General features: G+C 33.7%; 1 protein-coding gene across 2 annotated transcripts in view; it reads left to right on the top strand.

The window, feature by feature from the left end:
• Bche (butyrylcholinesterase) overlaps positions 1–20,404 on the top strand; it is a 68,518-nt gene extending 48,114 nt beyond the window's left edge. For both annotated transcript variants that reach the window (XM_036190522.1, XM_036190521.1), the window contains 2 exons: positions 8,641–8,807; positions 15,875–20,404. In XM_036190522.1, coding sequence (XP_036046415.1) covers positions 8,641–8,807; positions 15,875–15,999 — 292 coding nt within the window. In that variant the 3' untranslated portion in view covers positions 16,000–20,404. The remainder of the gene's footprint in view (positions 1–8,640; positions 8,808–15,874) is intronic.
• Positions 20,405–21,906: the final 1,502 nt, after the last annotated feature.

Genomic DNA, 21,906 nt, shown 5'->3' with positions numbered 1-21,906 from the left:
CAATGTATTGTATCACATAAATAATGCAGATATCAATACATTATTTGAAGACTCCATATTATTTTTATTAATTTTAGAATAGTAACATTTCTAACACATTCCTCAAACACCAACAATAAAGAGGTATTTCCTTTCCATTTTCTAAAAATACTTTATATTTTATGAATGATGCTGAATGTACTAAAAATATAGCCAAAGTTTTGTAACTGATTTACTCAGTTCTCATGGCAAAAAGCCTTTGGTAGATTGATATTATGTGCCTAGGCATGTGATGGGCACTGAGCATACAAAAATAAGTAAGATGTGATTTACTCTGAAACTCAAAACATAATTTTTGTTGATTTTAAAGGCCATTGTAACATTGTACTTCATTAATCTGTTATTAAATTATTAATTAAAGTACACACAATATTTTATATTTTTGTGTCTAATACTCAAATTCAGAATAGGCACATCTCTAAATGTTTAAGATAGTGTGTAATTGTGTTTTTTACTTACTATCCACTGAAGGTTTTTTTTCCACCTCTTAAACTCATGTGTCAGATTCCAACTGCCCATGGAATAGTGCTAGGCAGTGTAGGGCAAATTCTCAGGAATGGAATTGATTTCCTTGTGCTGGAGAAAAACCAGTGCCCCTCCTTATCTACCTTGGGAGAAAGAGCAGGAAAATGAATATGAACCTTGAAGGGCAGTGTATCTGCCACTGCCTTGATCTAGGTCTTTCCAGGCTTCAGACTTGTGACATTTGGTTCACAGCATGTTGCTGTGAAGTATGAACAAGCTAATTCTTGGTATACATGTGTATGTATGAAAATTAAACAAATATTTGAATCTTTCGAGATGCTTTAATATTAAGTTGTAAAATTGGTTATTTTATAAATGATTCATTCATGGGTTAATTTTACAATTGTGCTAAAAAGATTTAGTAGTGTTAAACATTTTTTTTCAAGACAGGGTTTCTCTGTGTAGCTTTGCGCCTTTCCTGGGACTCACTTGGTAGCCCAGGCTGGCCTCTAACTCACAGAGATCCGCCTGGCTCTGCCTCCCAAGTGCTGGGATTAAAGGCGTGTGCCACCAGTGCCTGGCAGTGTTAAACATTTTTTAGTTTAGCATTATTTTGAATAAATGTAATAATTCATTAAATTGAGAAAAGCCATTTTTGACAGATTTTAAGTATTGTAAAGATTTTAGAACCATTAATTATATGCAATCAATGATAAAACTTGTTCAAACTTGTAAATACATCACATTAAGAAAAAATTCTTTTAGAAAGAATTTAAAGTACACTTGATGAATGAATTAAACCTAAGGAGTTTTGTTTATGCAAATTGAAGCACAGTAGATGGTCTTAGAGGAAATCCTATTTTTACTTCTTCTTTTCTGTGGTTTATCTTTTTCTATTTCACTCATGTAATAGTTTAGACCAGAAATGTCTCCATAAAGTTACAGTTTGTCTACTGTTGGGCTTTCAGGTTGGGATTGGATCAGGAGGATTCTGAGTTCATCTGTCAATTAGTCCATTCATAACTTGACAAGTAACTGCATTTGTGGAAAGTGAATGCAACAAAGAAATAGTAAGGAGATGCACTTGAGAAATAGTCCAGTTGACATGTTTTGGGTGATTATACCTTGTGATTGGTCCATACTCTTTTTTGATTCAAGATACCCAGCATCATGTACTCTGCCTTGTTCCAACACAGTGGTGTTCTACCATTGCACAGTCTCAACACAATGAAGCCAGTTGGTCATAAGGTGAACCCTCCAAAAACATGAAATCAAATAAGTCTTTCCTCCTTTAGTTGTTTTTTGACTCAGGTCCAGCTCCAGGAAACTAACAGAACTCTCTCCTCGTGAAATGGATTATGCCATGTGTTTATTTTTCCCGTGTGTGTAAAGACAGAACATGAGTTTGTTTACTATGTGAAAATTGTTTTGCCTGTTCATTATATGAATATGTCAAAATAACAGAAACAATGTGTGAAAATTTTCATTAGCTGGCAACTCTGCTAGTTGAGAAATGAAAGCCTTGTTTTCTCACGCTCACTTTGCTCAATTAGACTCTAATTATTCCTTGATGGCACTAAATTCAGTGCATCACTTTGTAAAGGTGAAAGTTGACACATACTTTACATTCTGTTATTGATTATTTTTAATTAAGTCTGAAATTACCATGGGAAAATAAGGAGGACAAGAGGCATATTTTAATACTATCTGAAGCCTCAATTTTTTTAAACGAAATTCTTGGTTATTTGAACTAAAGGTAGAGAAATTATCATCTTGGGAATTTACATTTCTGCTTGTAGTTTTCATGTGAGACCATTCACACTTTAACTGTTAAAAGAGGTTAATTAAAAAATAACTGTTGTGATGCTTTTTATTCATAAGTAACCTCCCTTCATATGATTCAGGCATAGCTTCATTCTGGAAATAAGAAAATCAAATGATGGCTTGCATGTGTCTTAGGCTTTGAAGAGAAAGAAAAAAGAGAAACAGAAAGACAGGGAGGGAGAAAAAAAGACATAAAGGGAGAAACAGTGTTGGGGGACGGGATTGAAAGCGGAGAGACAGTAGAGAGTGGAGGGAGGGGGGGAGAGGGTAAAACAATAAGAAATGATGAAGGTGGCTTCTTCCGTGTGGTTATTAGGGAAGGGCTCCCTGAGGACGTGAGATGGAAGGGCTTGAATAATGACCTGAGGAGAACAGATACTGTGCAAATTTGCATTTCTAAATACAGTGTCCTTGTTCAAATGAACACAGTGAGTCACATCTTCTGTGCTACTCGGAAAAAGCTGTATTAAATACAGTGTGAATCATTTGGGATGTAAAGGTACTGTCAGTAAATAAAGATAAATCACTAAAATTTATCTACATTCAAACCATCTTCATTTGGATCTTAAATTTAATGTGGAATTAACTCATGAACAAGTGACCATAGCTTGTAAATCCTTGCTTCTATTTTTGATTTTTTTTTAATTTATTATCATTTGAGTTATGCATTTTGGGGAATATAATATAATAACTTGAAAATGCATAAAAATAATGATTAAATAACAGACACTTTCATTCCGACATTTAAACTTAAAGGTAATAAGAGGAGCAGTGTGATAGTTCAATACACGTGTACAGTCAGTGACAGAATTCAACATGGTATCTCCTCAGCATTGTACTGTATGTGGAATCCTGGAAACCCTTTCTTATAGGTCAGTACCATCTCTACTATGAGAGCAATGGTTACCTTGCCTTACTGTAGCACAGCAAGGCTTAGTGCTCACACTTGCTCTTCCACATTCTTATTCTCTAACCTTCCTCTAGTGACATTCTATACCTCATCCCAGCCCTTAGTGATGGTAACTCTATGTTTATATCACAATATTTTAGAATGCCCAAGCAAGAGAGAGTATAACACACGTATCTTCCTGTGTCTGAGTTATTTTACTTAATATAGTATCTTCCACCTCCCTCCATTTTGGACAATTTATAGCATATCTTTCTTTATTTTAATGGTAAAATAACATTCCTTTGCATGTATATAAATTATTTGTTTTATCCATTTTTCTATAAATGGGAATGTATTTTGGTCCCATGTCTAAAAGTGTTAGTTCAATTTCAGTTGTGACAAAATATTTGAACAAAAAGCAACTCAGGGAATAAAGGGTTCATTTTAGCTTCCCATTCAAGGGGGAGTTACAGAGGTAGAAGCCTGACACAGCTGGTACCATCACGTCCAGGGTTAAAAATATCTAGAGAAAAACACATGCATGCTTAGGACCCGACTACTTTTGCCTATTCTCATACTCCCCAGGGCCAAGCTAGATAATGATGCTGCACACTTTCAGGCTCCCATATCAGTAAGACAATCAACACAATCCACTCAGACATGGCAACAGGCCAAATTTTCCTCAGAGATGCATTATACTCATAAATTATGCAAATCTGGACAAGGGATACTAACAACCTAGGAATCTTACTTAAGCTTGGTGACCATATTGCTGCATTCCTTTTACTGTTATATGCATGGTTGGTGGTGTCATTACTTCTGTAGCTGAGCCCACTCCCTTCCTTAAGAATCAGGCTGTCACATGAGTGGAAGTCACAGCTCTCTAAATGAATGACTGGTCTTTTCCACTGATCCAAACAATCCCAAGTCTCTAATTATCAGTATGGCTAGCCCCATTATGAACTAAAACTATCACATGGACATGATGATATATACCTTATGGTATAAAGAGTATCAGATATAGTGTGAGAATCCAAAAAAAGTAAGTTAACTACAGTAAAGTTATGGACTGTGGATTTCAAGTAGCTAGAAGAATTTTAACTATATAAATGATAAGTATTTGAAGAAATTGTTATGTATGCAGTATATAAATGTATCAAAGAATTACATGACACCTCCTTAATATAAACAGATTTGCATATCTATATCAGTTTAAACCTAGAATAAATAGCTCACTATTTAGTTTACATTATCTTCTACTATTCCAAAACTGAGATTCATTTCCCTTTTTCCTACCTTCCAGTCTCCATTTATAGTCATATCTAATACATGTCTAATATCTCTATATTAGATACCTTCTAACCTAATCTAATTTGATACCTATCTAATACATATCCAATAACTTGCACTTTTATTATTTATCTCATTGCCTCAATTTCTTACAGAATAGATATGTCAAAATTCTTATTTAGTCTGTTCAATATCCAATGATTAAAGTAATATTTGACATGGTGAATGATAAGAATTAATGAATTAATTGAATGAATGATTGAATGGATTCAAACTCTCTAATAGACCCTCTAGTTCTTAACATAGAACTGTACTTATTTATATCTTTGAAATATGAAGACATAAATATTTGAATATTTAAGACATCATTCACGGTATTTCTGTCTTCCAAATATTAGCCAAATATCTAACTAAGTATTTCAAGTGGCTTTTCAATTCATAATAAAGGTCATGATTACATTTTACTAGATCTTAATGCACATTCCAGTATTTTCATTAAAAATTAGCTACTTATGGTTTTTGTGTGTATGATGTATATGTATGTGCTTGTGGATGCACATGCATGTGTGTGTGTGTGTGTGTGTGTGTGTGTGTGTGTGTATGCACACACTCATGTGGGTTAGTTATCTTCTGCTTTCACTTTCCACATTATTCTGACACAGATCTCTTACTGAACCTGAAGTTAGCTGATTCAGCTGGACTTTCTGGACAGCAAGCTCCAGGCTTCTGTCTCCTGCCTTTCAGCACTGGAAGTTACAGAAGAGCCGCCACAACTGGCTTTCCATGGACAGTATTGTGTTTGTGCAGCAAGCACTTCGCTGAGATCCATTTCCGTACACCATAAGTTATATATTTTAGTTCTCCTGTTAACATACGAAAGATTAGAACTGTATTTTGCAAGAAAGCTGCAAGATGAAACTAATTGCCCACTCTTTCTGACCAGGATACCCTAAATTAATGCATGTTATTTTTTTTATTAATCTATTTCATAAAGAAGTTATTAAGTATCTGCCCATGTAATTATAACAGGCAGGGTATGTTTCTGTACAAAGGGATTAAAAAATAACCTCTTTGCTTAGTTAAGTGGGCTGTGTCTCATAACCTTTCACACCTACATAAAAGATAGATTATAATAAATGAGCTTTAGAACATTTTGTATATCTCAAAGTGAAAAAGACCTGTCAATAAAATAAAGGATAGCCTACTGCTTCTTGAAATGTTTTGTGATGTACTCACGTTTAATTCCTATTTCATGACAAAGGCAGAAGATGTTTTATAGAAATAGCAGACTCAAGATGTTGAGAAGCATCTCATGAGTGAGATCCGAATTACATCCTGTTTCAGAATCATGTGTCTGGGAAATACACTGCATTTCACACGTTTTTAATTGATACAGACAGGAAGAGAATTATATTTCTTTTCAAGTTTCAATTCTTGGGAGATTTCTTCACATTACAGCATAAAAAGTTCTATTGCTTGAATAGCTGCTTCCATCATGTTTTTTAAAACCATTTCTGCATCCATGAGCACAGGAAATTTATTACCTCCGAGTTATAACATGGGACATAGTAAGTCATTTTAAATGACAAGCTTCTGCTAATGAACACTGATGGTGCTGTAAGTGTCCTGCTTTCAAAAACAAGAAAAAGTCAGTTCTATCTCAGCTGCCAATTGCATAAACCAGGAATGGATGTGCAGTTAACACATTGCCATAAGTTAATTAGAGAGGACTTAGAGGGAAAGTGAACAGTTTAGTAACACAAAATTGCCATTCAGAATCGCACCAGTGCTTCCTCTCATTTAACAGCCAGCCTCCAGCAGCTGGACCTGTTGGTTTCTACAGCTTGCAGAAAAAGGTAAAGGAGTCCATGATTCTCCCAAGCTGTGCACCATCTGTGATCAGGCCACATTTTCCTCTTGACCTCCTTCAAATGATACCCTCAAGCTGGAAGAATCAATTCTAGAATGATATTGGTTTAGCTTAAATAACTCTGGTTATTAATAATCCTTTCTAAATCATCCAATTTCACCATAAAATCAACTAGTCCATCGGGAAGTTATTTCTTGCTAAAGCTCCTAAATTCATGCTTGAGTATGGCTGTGCCTGGGATGAAATGTGCATCCATGGTGCTTGTTTAATACAAGCTCTTGGCACAGTGTGCCTCTGGATAACTACTTTGGATGAACACCAGCTTTTCCTCCAAACTTTCTTCATTTCAGTGTTTCCTCTCAATCTCAAAGTTTTGTATTACCTAACTTTGCTTGCAAATTTCTATGGAATGACCATCTGCAGATCCTAAATGAATGTTGAAGTCTTTTGTACTGTTTGTAGAAAGTTCAACTAGAAATTTTCTTCTGTAATTTTGCATAAGGAAAAATAACTAAGAGAAAGTTTCTTATTGAATTTCTTATTAAATGGATTTCTTATTTCTATCATTTCAATCCCCTCTTTATTATATAAATACATGTACTACATAGGCTTACATAGTATTCTAATTACCACATCAAAAAGAGTCCACACATCCTTGAAGAACAGTTAATTTCTTCAAGTGAAATCTCCCTGTTTTCTAAAGTTGCCATGTATAAATATAACAACACTAATGTCCTAACTCTAAGCTAGCTTCTTGGCTCTTACTTTTGAAGACACTGTTTACCACTTTCTCCTTCTTTTTCTTCTTTTTCTTCTTCTTCTTCTTCTTCTTCTTCTTCTTCTTCTTCTTCTTCTTCTTCTTCTTCTTCTTCTTCTTCTTCTTCTTTTGCCTTTTTTTTTTTACTAAGTAACAGATTCAATGTTCACTTCTATACTAACTCTATAACTCATTCTGGCTTTCCTACATATCTTTCTGTCTTAGCTTATTTCCCCCTCATTATTTCTTCTCCTTAATTTACCCAAAATCTCATTCCTTGGGTGATTTCCTTTCAAGTGTGATTATTATTCTTATTATTAGACCTAGTTTTAGAATAGCGTTCAACACTGGCTCTTTACTTCCATAGTTGCTCTTACTCACTAATATTTTTAAAGAAACACAGATGGATTCTAAAGAGAATAGTTCTAACTCCTAATGAATATTAATAGAATGTTTATTAATTACTATTAATATAACATTAATAGAATAATTGAAAATATTAAGAAATATGCTTATGCCATGTTCTTTAACCTTGATCTGGAGTCAAGTTGGAATTATTGAAATGTTTATTACAAATTTACTTATTTATTTATTTAGTGTTTTTGTGTGAGCATGTATTCATGAATGCATATGTGCATATGTACATGGATGTGTGTGTGTTCCATGCCTAATCAATATGTAAGTCAAAGAAGAGCTTTCAGGATCAATTGAACTATGTTGGTCCCAGGGATCAAACTAAGGTAATCAGATTTGGTGGAAGGTGTCTTTACATGCTGATACATCTTGTTGGCTCTTATAGAGAATTTTTAAAGAGTAAAACAAAGGAGAAATAAGAGGCTTTTAAAATGAGGCATGCCACTTTCCTAGGAGAGTAAGATCATTGCATAATAAGGACATGCATAGTACCAAATCAAGGAGTACTGATAAGAATTAGCAGAATATCCTTAAGGCAATACAGATTGAGACAATGCTGTTAATATGACTATAAAAGCTTAAGAGTGAGATAGGTAAAGATAAGGGGATAAAGGTAACATTGTCTTTTTTGAGTTTGTTTGAAGATCAAAAATTATTTTGCCAACACAAATTGGATTTCATGTATTTTTTTTTCACTTTTTGGAGTCCATAAGTGTTGGGGAGTAGACCTGAAAGGAATGGGAAGTGAATTTAACCTGGGTGCATTGTATGAAGTTCCTAACTAATTAATAAAATTATTATGTTGTAAAAAAGAAACATTTTGAAAAATTAAAATTTTTTATGTTACACATAAATGCATGCACTGAATTTCAATTCCTTTAGATGTCATTAATATTGTGGTTGAAGAAACTAAAAATGATGTTCATTCATGCTTGAAATCTTAAAACCCAGCTCAATTATTTTTGCCGTCATCAAAATATGGCCACCGATTTTTTTTTAGTTATTGTTTGAAATTGATTATCAATTTCAGAGAAAAATATTTTTATCCAACAATGATTTCATAAAAACTATAATGTCTTTTTAAATATCTAGAGATCCCAGTGGAACCCACAGCAATAGCACAATGTGGCCTGTCTTCACAAGTACTGAACAAAAATATCTAACCTTGAACACAGAGAAGCCAAGAATAAACTCTAAGCTCCGTTCTCCTCAGTGCCAATTTTGGAAACTATTTTTTCCTAAAGTCTTGGAAATGACAGGTATGTGCCTTTTCCATTTGCTTACTTAATAGATTGTGGGTTGTGCAAAATTAGGGAAAAATGGATTATTGAATCCTGAGATAGTCTTTACTTTATCCTAGATCAAATGTAAAATGTGATTTAAGTGATCGTTTTCTAAATATATAGAGAGAAATTGTAGACTTGGATGAAAAGTAATTTATATTTATGAACAAACTTGAAAATGTATGGAATCATAATTTAATTTTACTTTAATAATCATGTAGTATTTGTTCATAATTTAAATGTTTTATTTATATTACAATAGAGAATACTTTTTATTAAGAAAAACAGTAAGTGATTTTAACTAGCCATTACATGGCAGGCCATTTTATAAATCTCATTGCCAAGTCTATGTTAGATATAAAAAAATGAATAATGCTGATTTCTTTTTCAGAGAATTTGGGTTAGTTTAAAAATAATAAGCATCTCAAAGATGTTGTTAAGATGTTTAATATGCTCTTTGACCATCAGACATTGGTTACCAAACCTGTAATTGTGTCTTTCATCTGTTTGAAAGAGGTTAATGATATATCTGTGCTCTGAGTCTGACTAAATGTTCTGTGACATAATATATATCCAGAGATGAGTCTCTGTGTCCCTTGGCAGAGCAACAGTGCTGTCCTTGTGTTCTCTGGATGTGAGTAACAATGAGCTAACTCACTTAATTTGCCAAGAAACCCAAACAGATCCCATTGAACATACCACAAACCACATATTCTAAGCTCTACAAAAGATCAGCTTAAACAAGAGAGTTGGGGTCTACTTTGAAGAAAAAAATAATGAGAGAGTTAGGAGGTAAATGTAAACGGTGTGCTTCTTACAACGCAACAGAGATATTGTTCAAACACAAGGAATCTATGATAATATAATTATTGATGTGCTGTGGTTGAAATACCAGCAATTTTGAAAGTAGGACGCAAAAATCTCTACATGAAAAACATTCCTGTCACAAAACTGCAGTTTGGCTCAACTGTGGCTGTGTCTGAAAGTAGCAGGCATCTCTATAACTTAAGCAAAAGTATGTAGAACATCCTAATTTGCTTTGGGTTAGATTTAGTGCATCTCGAAATATAATTTTATATTTAAATATTAAATTTCTAGTGTATTCTGAATATCCATCCAAATGTTTTCAAATTTAATGTTTTTTTAGGAGGCTTAGGAGATGACTCATTGGGTAAAGTACTCACTGCATAAGAATGGAGACCTGAGTTTGGATTCTCAGAACTAACTTTAAACCCCCATCACCCTGCACAAAAGGAAATACGTATAATTAACTTGAAATAAAACAAATAGACTATGAAACAAGGGAAGGCAAAGCTCAGGGGTCTGAGAAGCTGAATGTGGTAACTCGCAATGCCACACTGGGTAATGGGGATAGACAAGAAGATCCAGGAAATGGGGGATTTTCTAACCGTCCAGACTATCTAAAGTGACAAGCTCTTACTTCAATGAGAGATTCTGAATTATATATGTATATACATATACATAAATATGATGGAAGTGATTGAAGGATTAAGGAAGACATTCCCACATCAATTTATGACCTACTTCTACTCATACCCAAATTATCAGCCATAGCTATGTACCCATTCCAGTTCACACACACACACACACACACACACACACACACACACACACACACACACGAGAAACAAACAGAGAGACAGAAAGAGAGAGAGACAAAGAAATTAATAATATATCTACATACATATTTTAAAGTTTAAGACAAATACATTTTATCATTCTGGGGACAATGTATTGATTTAATATTGTCTTATTTAAACAAGTTTTAGGTTATAGTCTTTGAGATTTATAAATAGGTAATGTCAGGAAGATTACAAATGTAAGAATATATATTCAAGCTATACCTTACATTTTCAGGTATTAAAATGTGAGTGTTTTTATCTTTAATGATTCAAATACTATATTATAAGACTTGGGATGAAGTTTTTTTTCCGAAGGTAGATCTATAAACAAAAGAAAATATCAAAGAATTGCTACTGACAGCCTTTCTTGAAACAAGAAATGCTTACTCCACTTCACTGAGAAAAGCAATAAACTTTCTAAGCACCACTTCAGCCATCGTTTACATTACAGCAATAAATGTTCTCAAATTCAATGATTCCTAAGACTTGTTTAAACACATAAATTCCAACACTTCACTTCTAGATTATACTTCAGTCCATGCCTGGCCATTAATGCATGAATCTGCAAGAAATTAAATGTTCAGTGTTTGTGCCAAATATTTTCACATTCGTATTTTCTCAGAGAATATTATAGTATAGTACCTCATACTTATTTTCAAAAGGAGACAGAAGTAATCCACTCATCTCAAAAGTAATAGAAATATTCTTTCATTAAAATGATAACATGAAAATTAATAGAAAAATATGTTATGTTGTTTGATTTTTAATCTTTGGGGGGCCCGCCCCTTAGCTCCCAAATAAATGACACACAGAGGCTTATTATTACTTGTGAATTCCCAGCCTTAGTTTGGCTTGTCTCTTGCCAGCTTTTCTTAACTTAAAGCCTGTCTATAACTTGGTCACTTGCAGAATCATTTACTGATAGTTCCAATTAGTTGGCAAGAGTAGCAATTGAAGCCAAGACTATGGAAAGCTAATATGGAGAAAAATACTGCAATACTTTCATTATCAAAATGTGGATTTACTATCATTAACAAAAATAAGAAGACCAAAGTTAACTTTATGATTAACTTTCATCTACCTGCCATAGTACATGGAATCTTCACAATACCCAATCCCATTTTAATAGGACTCACTCTGGCATCTCATTCAACACCCAAATTTTGACAGGAAAACTAATACGTCCTTGACCTACCACATAAAGAATTACCATTTTTCTGATACTGTTTGCAACTTGTTAAACTTAGGGAAGTAAGGCAGCGATGGGCTTCAGAGCTTTTTAGTTCACACACTGCTGGTTTGAAACATCAAAGGTCACTGTCTGTCAATTTGAATTCCTCCTCTAACTTTACTTCTACGAAAAATTTGGGATAATTCTCCCATATTCCATTTCCTATTGTAGGTTGAATATTGTATCCTGAACTCATGTATTGAAATTTTAACTCTGAGAGTGATGGGATTTGAAGGGGGAGGGTCCTTCCAGAGTCATGAGATTGAGAGAGTGGGGCTTCATCTGTGGGATTAGTGAGTGTTCTTATTAAATAATATAAAATAAACTGAGAATAAAATAATAAAATAAAATAAAAACCTGAGATAGGTTCCCAATTCCTGGATGTGTAAGGACACAATAATGAGGCGGTCACTTATGAGCTAGAAACAAAAGTTATGGAGACCTAAGCTTTGAATTTTATCATCAGGAATACCAGATATAAGTTTCCATTGTATTAGATGTACTGTTGTACTGTATCCCAAGGGGTCTAAAATATCCCCCTTTCCTCTGTGTATTCAAAAGAATTTCAGTTTCTCTTGAAATTGGCTCACTTTTTTTCTCCCTAAAACAAAGAATAGTGATCAGCTTCATGGAAAATAGAACCTCTTATTTTCAGATAAGACACAAATGTGGAAAGAAACAATGATAACAAAAAGTGAATTGAAAAAGTTAATTTCTGTATAGTCTTCCATGAAAGTCCACATCAGTTTTTCCCTCCCCACCACAATGAAACATCAAATAAACTAACAAAATTATTTGTTTTTATTCTCCAACCCATCCACAGGCCCCAAACATACACAAATAAAGCAAGCCGTTCCTGTTTTATATCTAGAAAAATAGTTCGTGTCATTTGAAGCAATTTCAAAGTAGCCAAATCACTCATAGAACCAAATTATATGAAATTTAAGTTTAAGGGCTGGAGAGAGGGCCCTGCAGTTAGGAGAGTGTGCTGTTCTTGCAGAGGACCCTGTGCAGTTTTCAGCACTCATGTTGGGCAATTCACAATTGCCTGGAACTCCAGCTCCAGGAGACTGGAAGCTGGCTTCTTCTATTCACTGCTTGCACTCCACTCACATGCACAAACCCCCACAAAGACCAACAAACAATGCACATAATTTAAAAAATTAAATAAATACATTTAATCTAAGTGTTTTAGTAGTAGGTAGCAAATTAATAGGTTATATATCAAGATGCATAAACAATTAAGCTTATTCATTGTGTAAAGTCAAATTATATTTATGTTCCATTAATATACTTCAAAAAATCAGATAGAAATTGCTAACTTATTTATCAAGAACGTTTCTGCTTTTAGGAAATACTCAGGTCAAAACTATCACTTAAGTTGAATTCACTTATGGAAATTCTATTACAAATATTCAAGTGTTCTGTGCATTGGCATGTTAGTATTAGGCAGTTATTGTATGGAAAATAAAGACAGAATTATTGGTTGTTTGTCATTGCATAAGAACAATTTTAACTTCATTATATTAAATTTAATCGTAAATCATTGAAATTTTATAAAAATTAAAACATTTTTCTTTTCTATTTAGTTTAAAGTTTTTCTATTCATTTGAAGATATTAATATGTTGTAAACACTCTTTCAAAATATCCCATTCTTGCTAAAGACAACATAGGATGCTTTATTTGGTAGGAAGCTGGGTGGCAGCTAGCAGGATACAAATACATGTATATAATACGAATGAGAAAAGGGGCCATGAATTTGAAAACTAACAAAGAGTGGCATTTGGGAGTGTTTGGAGGAAGCAAAAGGAATGATGGAACAGTGCAATTAAATAATAACTTAAAAAACTAAAAATAATTTTCAAAAGGAAATTAGATTTTAAGATATTGATTAATACAAAGTATATAAAATACTTACATTCAAAACAAAAAAATCACATCATCAATTGTCCACAAAATATTAAGTGTTGGAAAGAGATAAATAATTTCTAAATAACTGGTAGATTCAAGTAGATTGCTATCCCTATATGGTTTGCATTTAACAAATTCTTGCACTATTTTGGGTACTATAACCAGCTAGTGCATAAAAATATTATTTCCCTTATTTTCATTTTCATCCATTAATATGATAACTGTTTATAGAGTATATGCTCTCTGTTCCCTAGCCCTAGGAAAGGACTGAGCTATCCGTGAAGCCTTCATAAGAATGATGCATGCTCACTCACAGTGAATTGGCAGAGACACGATCCAGGATCGGGGAAAGCTATTAAGAGAAGACACCTGCACTGAATCTTAATAGAAAGGCATTCTGGAGAGGGGAGCCAGATAACCAGGGACCCAGGACGAAGTGTCCTGTGCACCATGCTAAGGAATTTAAATTCTATCTTAAGCACAGCTGCTTAGTAATTTCAAGTGGAGGTCTGACAGGTCTTGGTTGTTGATTCCTGGATGTATTAGCTTTCGCTGCATGCAAGGCTCTCCTGCTTGCATTATGACACACATCCCCACAGTCATTTCATTCCCCAGGAAGTGCTGCTTTTGTTTGCCCATTCCTATCAAGAACATGCTAGCTTTGCTATTTTCATTTCATTTGGATATTAATATATTTCATTTCTGTTTTTTAAAAATATTCCAAATATGCTTTTCTCTAGTAAGAAAATATTTAATGTTAAGTTTGCCTCTGACTGGTATTTTTTAATTCAAGAAATAATATACAGATGCCTAAAACTCTGCAGTCGATCTTTCCTCTTAATATGATTGATAATTATAAAATAATTTTATTTCATATATTTCAATATGATCTTTTCTGGGAAAAATTATGAGAACTGTTAATTTTATGGATATTGATGATTTCTATCTTGTTCTTAATGAACTTTAGCATAGTTCTTGGCCCTGATAACTTCTCTGGTCAATATTCAAATCTATAATTTTTTCCTTTAATTTATGTTGCATGTTTGTGTAGGTTTTTCACTTTTTAGTGTTTCTTTATTTGACATATATTATTGAAAGGGACAAAGGGAAGACAATGGGTGGACACTCTTCGTTTTACCGTGCTTCACGTCATAAATGAAGCACTTTATTTTCCTACAAACATTTCTATTTAGTGAACACTATAGGGCATCAGTAGAGGGGATACATACAAATACTCTTTACACAGAATTCTAGGGATGGCTTATACCTCTTCATAAAAGGTCATCATTCCATAATATAATATGATGCTCTTTCATATCACAACATGTAAATCATAAAATATTGTCATTGTAACAGGAAAATGAAGAAATTTTATTATTATTTATAATTCTCTCTTTAAGTTAGAATTCTAACAACAAATGGAAGATATTCATAGATATATCCTTATATACTGAAAAATGATACCTCAATATTTAATATTTATCAATATTTTACTATAAATTTTGTACCTATCTTCTACTTTCTTCTTCACTTTTCTAAATGCTTGTAGTGTATCCTCTTAGACACTGTTTTTTAAAGTTACTTTTTTCTTTCACACAAATAAATATGTACATGTGGAAAAATGATTAATGTTATAATCATTAGATGAAACTACATATGACTCACAAACTACTTAAAGGTCCACACCTTCTTAGATATCTTTCTGTTACAAATGAAATATTAAGCTGCCTTCTCATGGTCAACAGTGTAAACAACTGAGCGTCATATGGAATGAAAATATATTTTAATCAATGTCAAAATCTCTGTGGGATGATAATTACAAAATTCTCTTTATATATCAGTAAATATTTACATATGTAATTACTTCATCTGAAGATAATATCCTAGTGTCTGTGTGTGGGTATATTTTGTATCATAAGTTTTTGTAATGCTTAAAGTGTTCATTAATAGAATTAATATCTGCATGTCTTCTGAGAATATAACAAAAGAACATATAACATAAATTGACACGATACAATTTATACTTTCACTTCATTTTCATTTTATACACATTTTAGTTGCATTATTTAATATACTGTATAAAAGTTTATTAAAAGATTTTCCAGCAGTTATAAAAGTTGATAAAACATAATGAAAAATAAAGCCTTTGCCATGTTGTACACTTGCAGAAAATGTCATCTATAATTAGAATAATTTTTCAAGTAATATAAACAGAGATTAAACTTTAGATTAATGCAATGTATTCCATGTTTTACAGGAAATATTGATGAAACAGAACAAGAGTGGAAAGCAGGATTGCATCGTTGGAGCAATTACATGATGGACTGGAGAAATCAATTTAACGATTACACTAGCAAGAAAGAGAGTTGTCTGGGTCTCTAATTAATAGATTTACCCTTTACAGAATATCCATTTTCCTGTAGATGAAAGCAAAAATACCAGTAGCTCTTGTCGCATACACCAAGAATGCTATTATACAACCAAAGGAAAAATGCCGGAGGAGAATATTGATCCCTCACATCTTTCACTTAGTATTTTACCTAGTGTTTCAGTGCCGAGTCACTAGAAGTTGTTTTAATAATTTTCAGAATATAAACTTTGAGAGTTAATTAGGATTATATTAATACAGCGTGCTGCTTTGATCTTACTTTCCCGAAGAGCATTACCGTTTTTACCTAAAAGTTACATACTCTGTTTTTATTCACTCCCGTGTTATCAGAACCACATATCCAAAAGTATCTTGAAAAACGGAATCAGATTTTGAAACACTGATGTTATAGTTTGTATTAGTGTTTCCTATAACTTACTTACAAATCTAGTGTTAATATGAAATAGTAAAACAACTAAAAATTGGTTACTCATGTATAGAGAGCCAAGAGAGAATATAAAAATAAGAGCCATGGTATCTGGGAAAGGTTACAGTGAAATTAAATATGACTAGCACAAACTCTGGAATTTCTTGTACTGTTGAAAGTCAAACCAACTTGTTACTGTGCGTAAGAAAATATGCCTCAGGCATCATTTCCTGAATATGACTTGTCATATGAAGCAGGTCTGACTTCAGAATTTCACAGCCAAAGAAAACACGGGACTCCTAAAAGGGAATCCTTTGCCTCCACACTGTGGTGTGGGGTAGACAGCAGAAATCAGTGTATAGAAACTCTTGGATGTTGTACCTTTAACAGATTCACAAGTGAAACAAATATTTTTTTTAATTACTAATGAAATAAATGTGTGTGAATCTAAACTCTGCATCACATCAGTCCTCTCTAGGGTTAACACATGAATAACTGTTACTATAGCATTAAACAAAGTCATATAGCTGTCACATTATTTAGGTGAATGTTTTGATTCATGTCTCAAAATATGACAAATTATTAGTAAGTCATAGATTATAAAAGAATAAGCATAGCTAATCCAGGCAGTTTAGAACATTAATTTGATCAATTATTTATATTTTGCAAAGTGTTATTTTTAGTGGATTAGTGTTCAAATTTTGATTTATACAGACTAAAGTAATAAGTCTCATTTCTTTAAAAATATCCGTGTCATATATTCTAATTTTTGAAAAATAGTATGCTGAATATTATAATCACAGGATGATTTAAAATGTAAAGTAATTAAATTCTTGTCAATCTGATAATTTCTTGGATAATTATTAAGTGACACAATTATCCTAATGCCTAATAAATAGGACAATCTATACATTGTTGAAGAAGACAACAAAATCAATAGTGAAATTTCATAGCGTGGTTGTCCATACTCTACTCAACAGCACCAGTTCTCTTTATAAACTTGTTTGCAAAGAAGAGTATGTAGATTGAAAGGGGAGTTACCTAAATGCACTGAATGTAAAGCATTACTTACAATCCTTCTACACTGCCAAAGAATAAAGGGAAGTTCATCATCAGATCTAAAAATGCATACAAATATGCCTTAGGGTTCTTTAAAGGAATAGATACAAAATGAATACATATATTAGAAAGGAATTTATTTGAGTGGCTTAGGGGTTATACATTAGTAGTTCAATAATGGCTGCCTCATACTAGAGAGGCCTGGAATATAGATGTTGTTCAATACCCAAGGCTGGAAGTCTCGGCATTCCCACTCAGTTCCTGAAAGCCTGGAGAAATCCTACAGAGCTTCTGGCTTTGAGTCTACTTTGAAATCCCAAAGAAGTAGGTTCTAATACTGGGAAGTGATGTCACATCAACAAGATAGATGAATTTACCTGCAAGAATTAGGCCACTCAGGTGAAATGCAAAATTTCCTTCTTCCATGTCCTTACATCTGAGCTACTACCATAAGGTGCATCACACATTTAGGATGGGTCTTCCAGTTTCAAATTCCCTGATTTAGAAAATTACTCATAGAAACGTCCTGAAGCTTGCAAATCAGTTGACTCCAGATACCGTCCAGATGATACCAAAAATTAGGCATTACAAATCTATCTCTTGTCAGCATGACATACAGCTACATTTCCTTAAGTAAAGCTTAATTTCCAAATGAAAGCAATAATCAGGTCATAATTACACCTAACATTCTATAACTGTCCCATGCCAACTATAAATGCATTATCTATTTTGAAATAGTTAGCAAAGTCCCTTGAAGAATGCTTAGTCTTTAGTGTCTTTCAACTTAAATATGATAACATAGATTTACAATGATATCACTTAACCAACAATGTATGATTAAAAACATAGAGGGAAGAAATTGCAAATATCTGTATACACATGCAAACATATTCTTTGCATAATAAGACAGAAATTCATATCAATTATAATAATTTCTGCAACTCAATATTGGCCAATATTTATAACTATATTTCTCTACTATCTGTTTTTTTTTATATCCACCACCCTTATCAAGCAGCTTACCTTTATGACTACTTTCCTAGAATCTATGTCAATTAAAAACAAGTATCCAATAGGCTATGCAAATCTGATTGTTTATTTTCCTCAATGCATAGTTACTCTAGTAAAATGCCATAGGTCCTTCTATAAAAGGTCAGGAGAAAGACTAACAATAAATCTCTTCAGTATGCTAACACAATCCTAACTCAGGGGATCCTGGCCTTCCCTTCATTCAAGGAGTTGTAGGTTTTCTTTCTTCTTTTTTAAGACTGTAATGATCTGACTTTATTTTACACTAGGTAGAGGGCACAATGCGATTCTCTTTAATGAAGATGACATTTAGCTTCACTCAGAACATTTTAATAATGCATATTAAAAAATTATTCACCTTACAAATTGTTCTGCAATCCAAATATTGAAGAAGACTCCCTTAAAAATCTCCAACGGGAACATATGGCCCAGATGATCCAATGTTTCAGAACACCTCTGTTGCAGTTTCCTCTGAGTTCTGCATCCAGAAAGGCTTCAAGAATGGTAGCTGAGTTCTAGGTTTTCTAACTGGCTCAAAGCTGGAAATTGACAGGCAGAGAAGCCTTATTGTGAAAATCCAATTTATCCTTTCTTGTATTTGTTCTAGAGATTTTCTGCTTCCATAGATGAAACAAACACGTAATAGGCTTCTATCTATTTTGTTCCTAGAAGCACCATGTTTCTAGCCAGTACCAAAGGTTCCTATGGGTCAGACCTTTACACTCGTTGCTTTGTCTGTGCTGCCCATTCCAATACCTAGTCTTGTCTTACTTTTGACAATTCAATGATGCCACCTGACCTCTGCAACTCAGGGGCTCAATTAAGCCCATTACAGTTAATTTATCCACTGAGCAGCAGCATCTTCAATCCTAAAATCTGACACAAGGAAAAGAGCAATGACAGAGCTGTTCCAATGTGCTGGTGCCTGCCTCAGCATTTTCTGTGTTATATTTTCCATGTTAGCTACTTGCCTTTTTCTGTAGGGAAAGGCATGTATTCTTGGCCTTATTACAGTGAAGGAATAGATTTTGCACAGTCCATCTACTCCAACATTCCAAATCCTAGAGTCTTATCATCAACAATAGGCCAAGGTATAGCAGGCATATCCAGATCCCTCTAAGTAGAATATCATTTGAGAAATACATCAGCCTATCAATCATATAAACCTTTGGTACTCTTTTTTAATGGTGACAACTTCCATATTTAAACCCCAAATCACCACAAAGAGGGTCTATATCAATAACCTCAGCCTGATCCAGTTTTATATTCCTTCTACCACAATCCTAAACCCTCAGATTCATTCTCAAGAGCATTCCCTTGACCTCTGAGTAAATGGACTAAAAAGTTGATTAATTTTTTTTAATAATGTAGTGCCCATCACAGACCTCACTACTAGAGCCATTCTTAGTCTCCTTAAAGGTCTACAGATAACAATTAGTAGGCACCAAGGAACATCTGTATCGTCTTGCCTAGCATTCCCTTTAAGGAAGGTAATTATGAGTTCTGTGTACAATACAGCGTCAGTTCTCTCAGGCAAGGGTGGAAAAAGCAATACTTGAAGGGACGTGTTTGGGGTACATATTCTTATAAGAGTGGGGAGATTACCATTTTGGGTGAGATAATATAGTGGTTTGAATGTGAGGCTCAGCTATTTGAACACTTAATGATCAGTTGATGGTGTTGTTTGGAAGGTTTAAGGTGTACAACCTTGCTGGAGGAGGCATGTCACTGTGGATGGGCTTTGAGATCATATAACCTCATCATACCTCTAGCTCACCCTTTCTGCTTTGTGCTTGTGTTTGAAGATCTAAGCTCTCAGTTTCCTGTTACAACCACCATGCCTGCTGCTTGCTACCATGCTTCCCACTGGGGACTGTTATCCTTCTGGAATCATAAGCCCAAATAAATGCTTCCTTCTATAAATTCCCTTAGTCATGATATTTTATTACAGCAAGAGAAAAGCAATGTTCATGCATGTACACATATCCATTTATACAAAGAGTTTCTTAACTTCCATCATACTTACTAAATTGCTCCAAATAGAAAATGACAAAAAGTATGATCACATGATAGTCATCTAATTGAGCATTATAATTAATGTAAAATTTTATTATGAAATATATAATCATTATATATATATATTCATATAGTTATAAAACATAAATACACTTAACTCTTCTCATATATGTTACATTAGAGCCAGGTGTGGCAACTGTAGCAAACATTTTGATATGACATCAACTCATGCTAATGTCATTGAATGTTTTATTTATAAATTAATTGAGAGAAAAATTGTTTTAAAAGTTCTGCTGACCTCATATAGAAGTATACAAATTTTCCCCCAGCTGTTTCTGAGTTTTGCCATCCAGGCAATGTTGTCTTTCTCAAGACCCTGGGAATCATCACTCGGCAGTGGAAACACAAGAAGTGTGTTCCCATCTCTGCATCCAAGAGTGAGAAAGCCAGCATTGGAATTTGAAGAACACAGATTACCTTAGTAGGTTATATAATCACAGGAAAACCTCCCTGAGCATTGCACAGCTTGTGGGTCAACCTTCTCCACCCTTCATCCTTGCCATGCCTCTGGATCGCCTCAGCACTTTAAAATCTCAGAGTCTTTTGTTCTATGTCTCTCTTTTAATTCAGTAGTCTCAAATAAAGTCATCTTTGCCCCTTAGCTTGAGCTCAAGTTTTACTTTAATAATAAACAAAATCCCAAACCCACACCTCTTGAGAGGTCCCAGGTACACCCCAGTGTTTGCCAATTTCCTATCACTATGTACTAGAAAGAAAAAAAAAAAACATCACCTGCAGCAGACATCTTTCAGAAATTGTGTTTCCTTTGACAATCTTTTGAAAAGAGCAGTAGAGTCCTGTTTTTGAGTCAACTTTTCCCAATATCTACTAGACTACAGTCAGATGATTTACATAACTGTTAAGGTGAACACCAGTTTTACATTTCAGTAAACACTTAATACTTTCTGGGTTTATGTTTTGTTTTGTTTTCTCCTCTGAATCAAATTCAGGTTTTCATGGTTATATGGTTTTCCTGATTGATTGCTGCTAACAAACATGCTATTTACTTGAGTTCCTTTTCCTTTCCCTCTGTTCCTTTCTTGTTCTCCTCCTTGTATTTTTGGTGGTTGTTTGTATTTTTTTTTCTTATTTTCTCCAATTAATGCAGAGAAATAACTCAAGTTCCTTGGCTGACAATCTAGGAATCAGTGGTAAGCGCCAGACATATGTTTACATCTTGTATTGTGAAGCTAGTCTACCTTAACTATGAACTGCATTTAATTTTGCATTTGAAATAGCACATTCTATTCTTAAACAGGACTTCCAGAAAGATGTTTCAGGAGATCCAAAATAAGCCTTAGCTGTTTCCTCGGATGTTGTTAGTCTATTG

Source organism: Onychomys torridus, chromosome 6 (genome assembly GCF_903995425.1).
Source record: "Onychomys torridus chromosome 6, mOncTor1.1, whole genome shotgun sequence".
Taxonomy (NCBI): domain Eukaryota; kingdom Metazoa; phylum Chordata; class Mammalia; order Rodentia; family Cricetidae; genus Onychomys; species Onychomys torridus.
The sequence above is the reverse complement of the archived record's forward strand: the minus strand, read 5'-3'. Positions and strand labels throughout refer to the sequence as shown.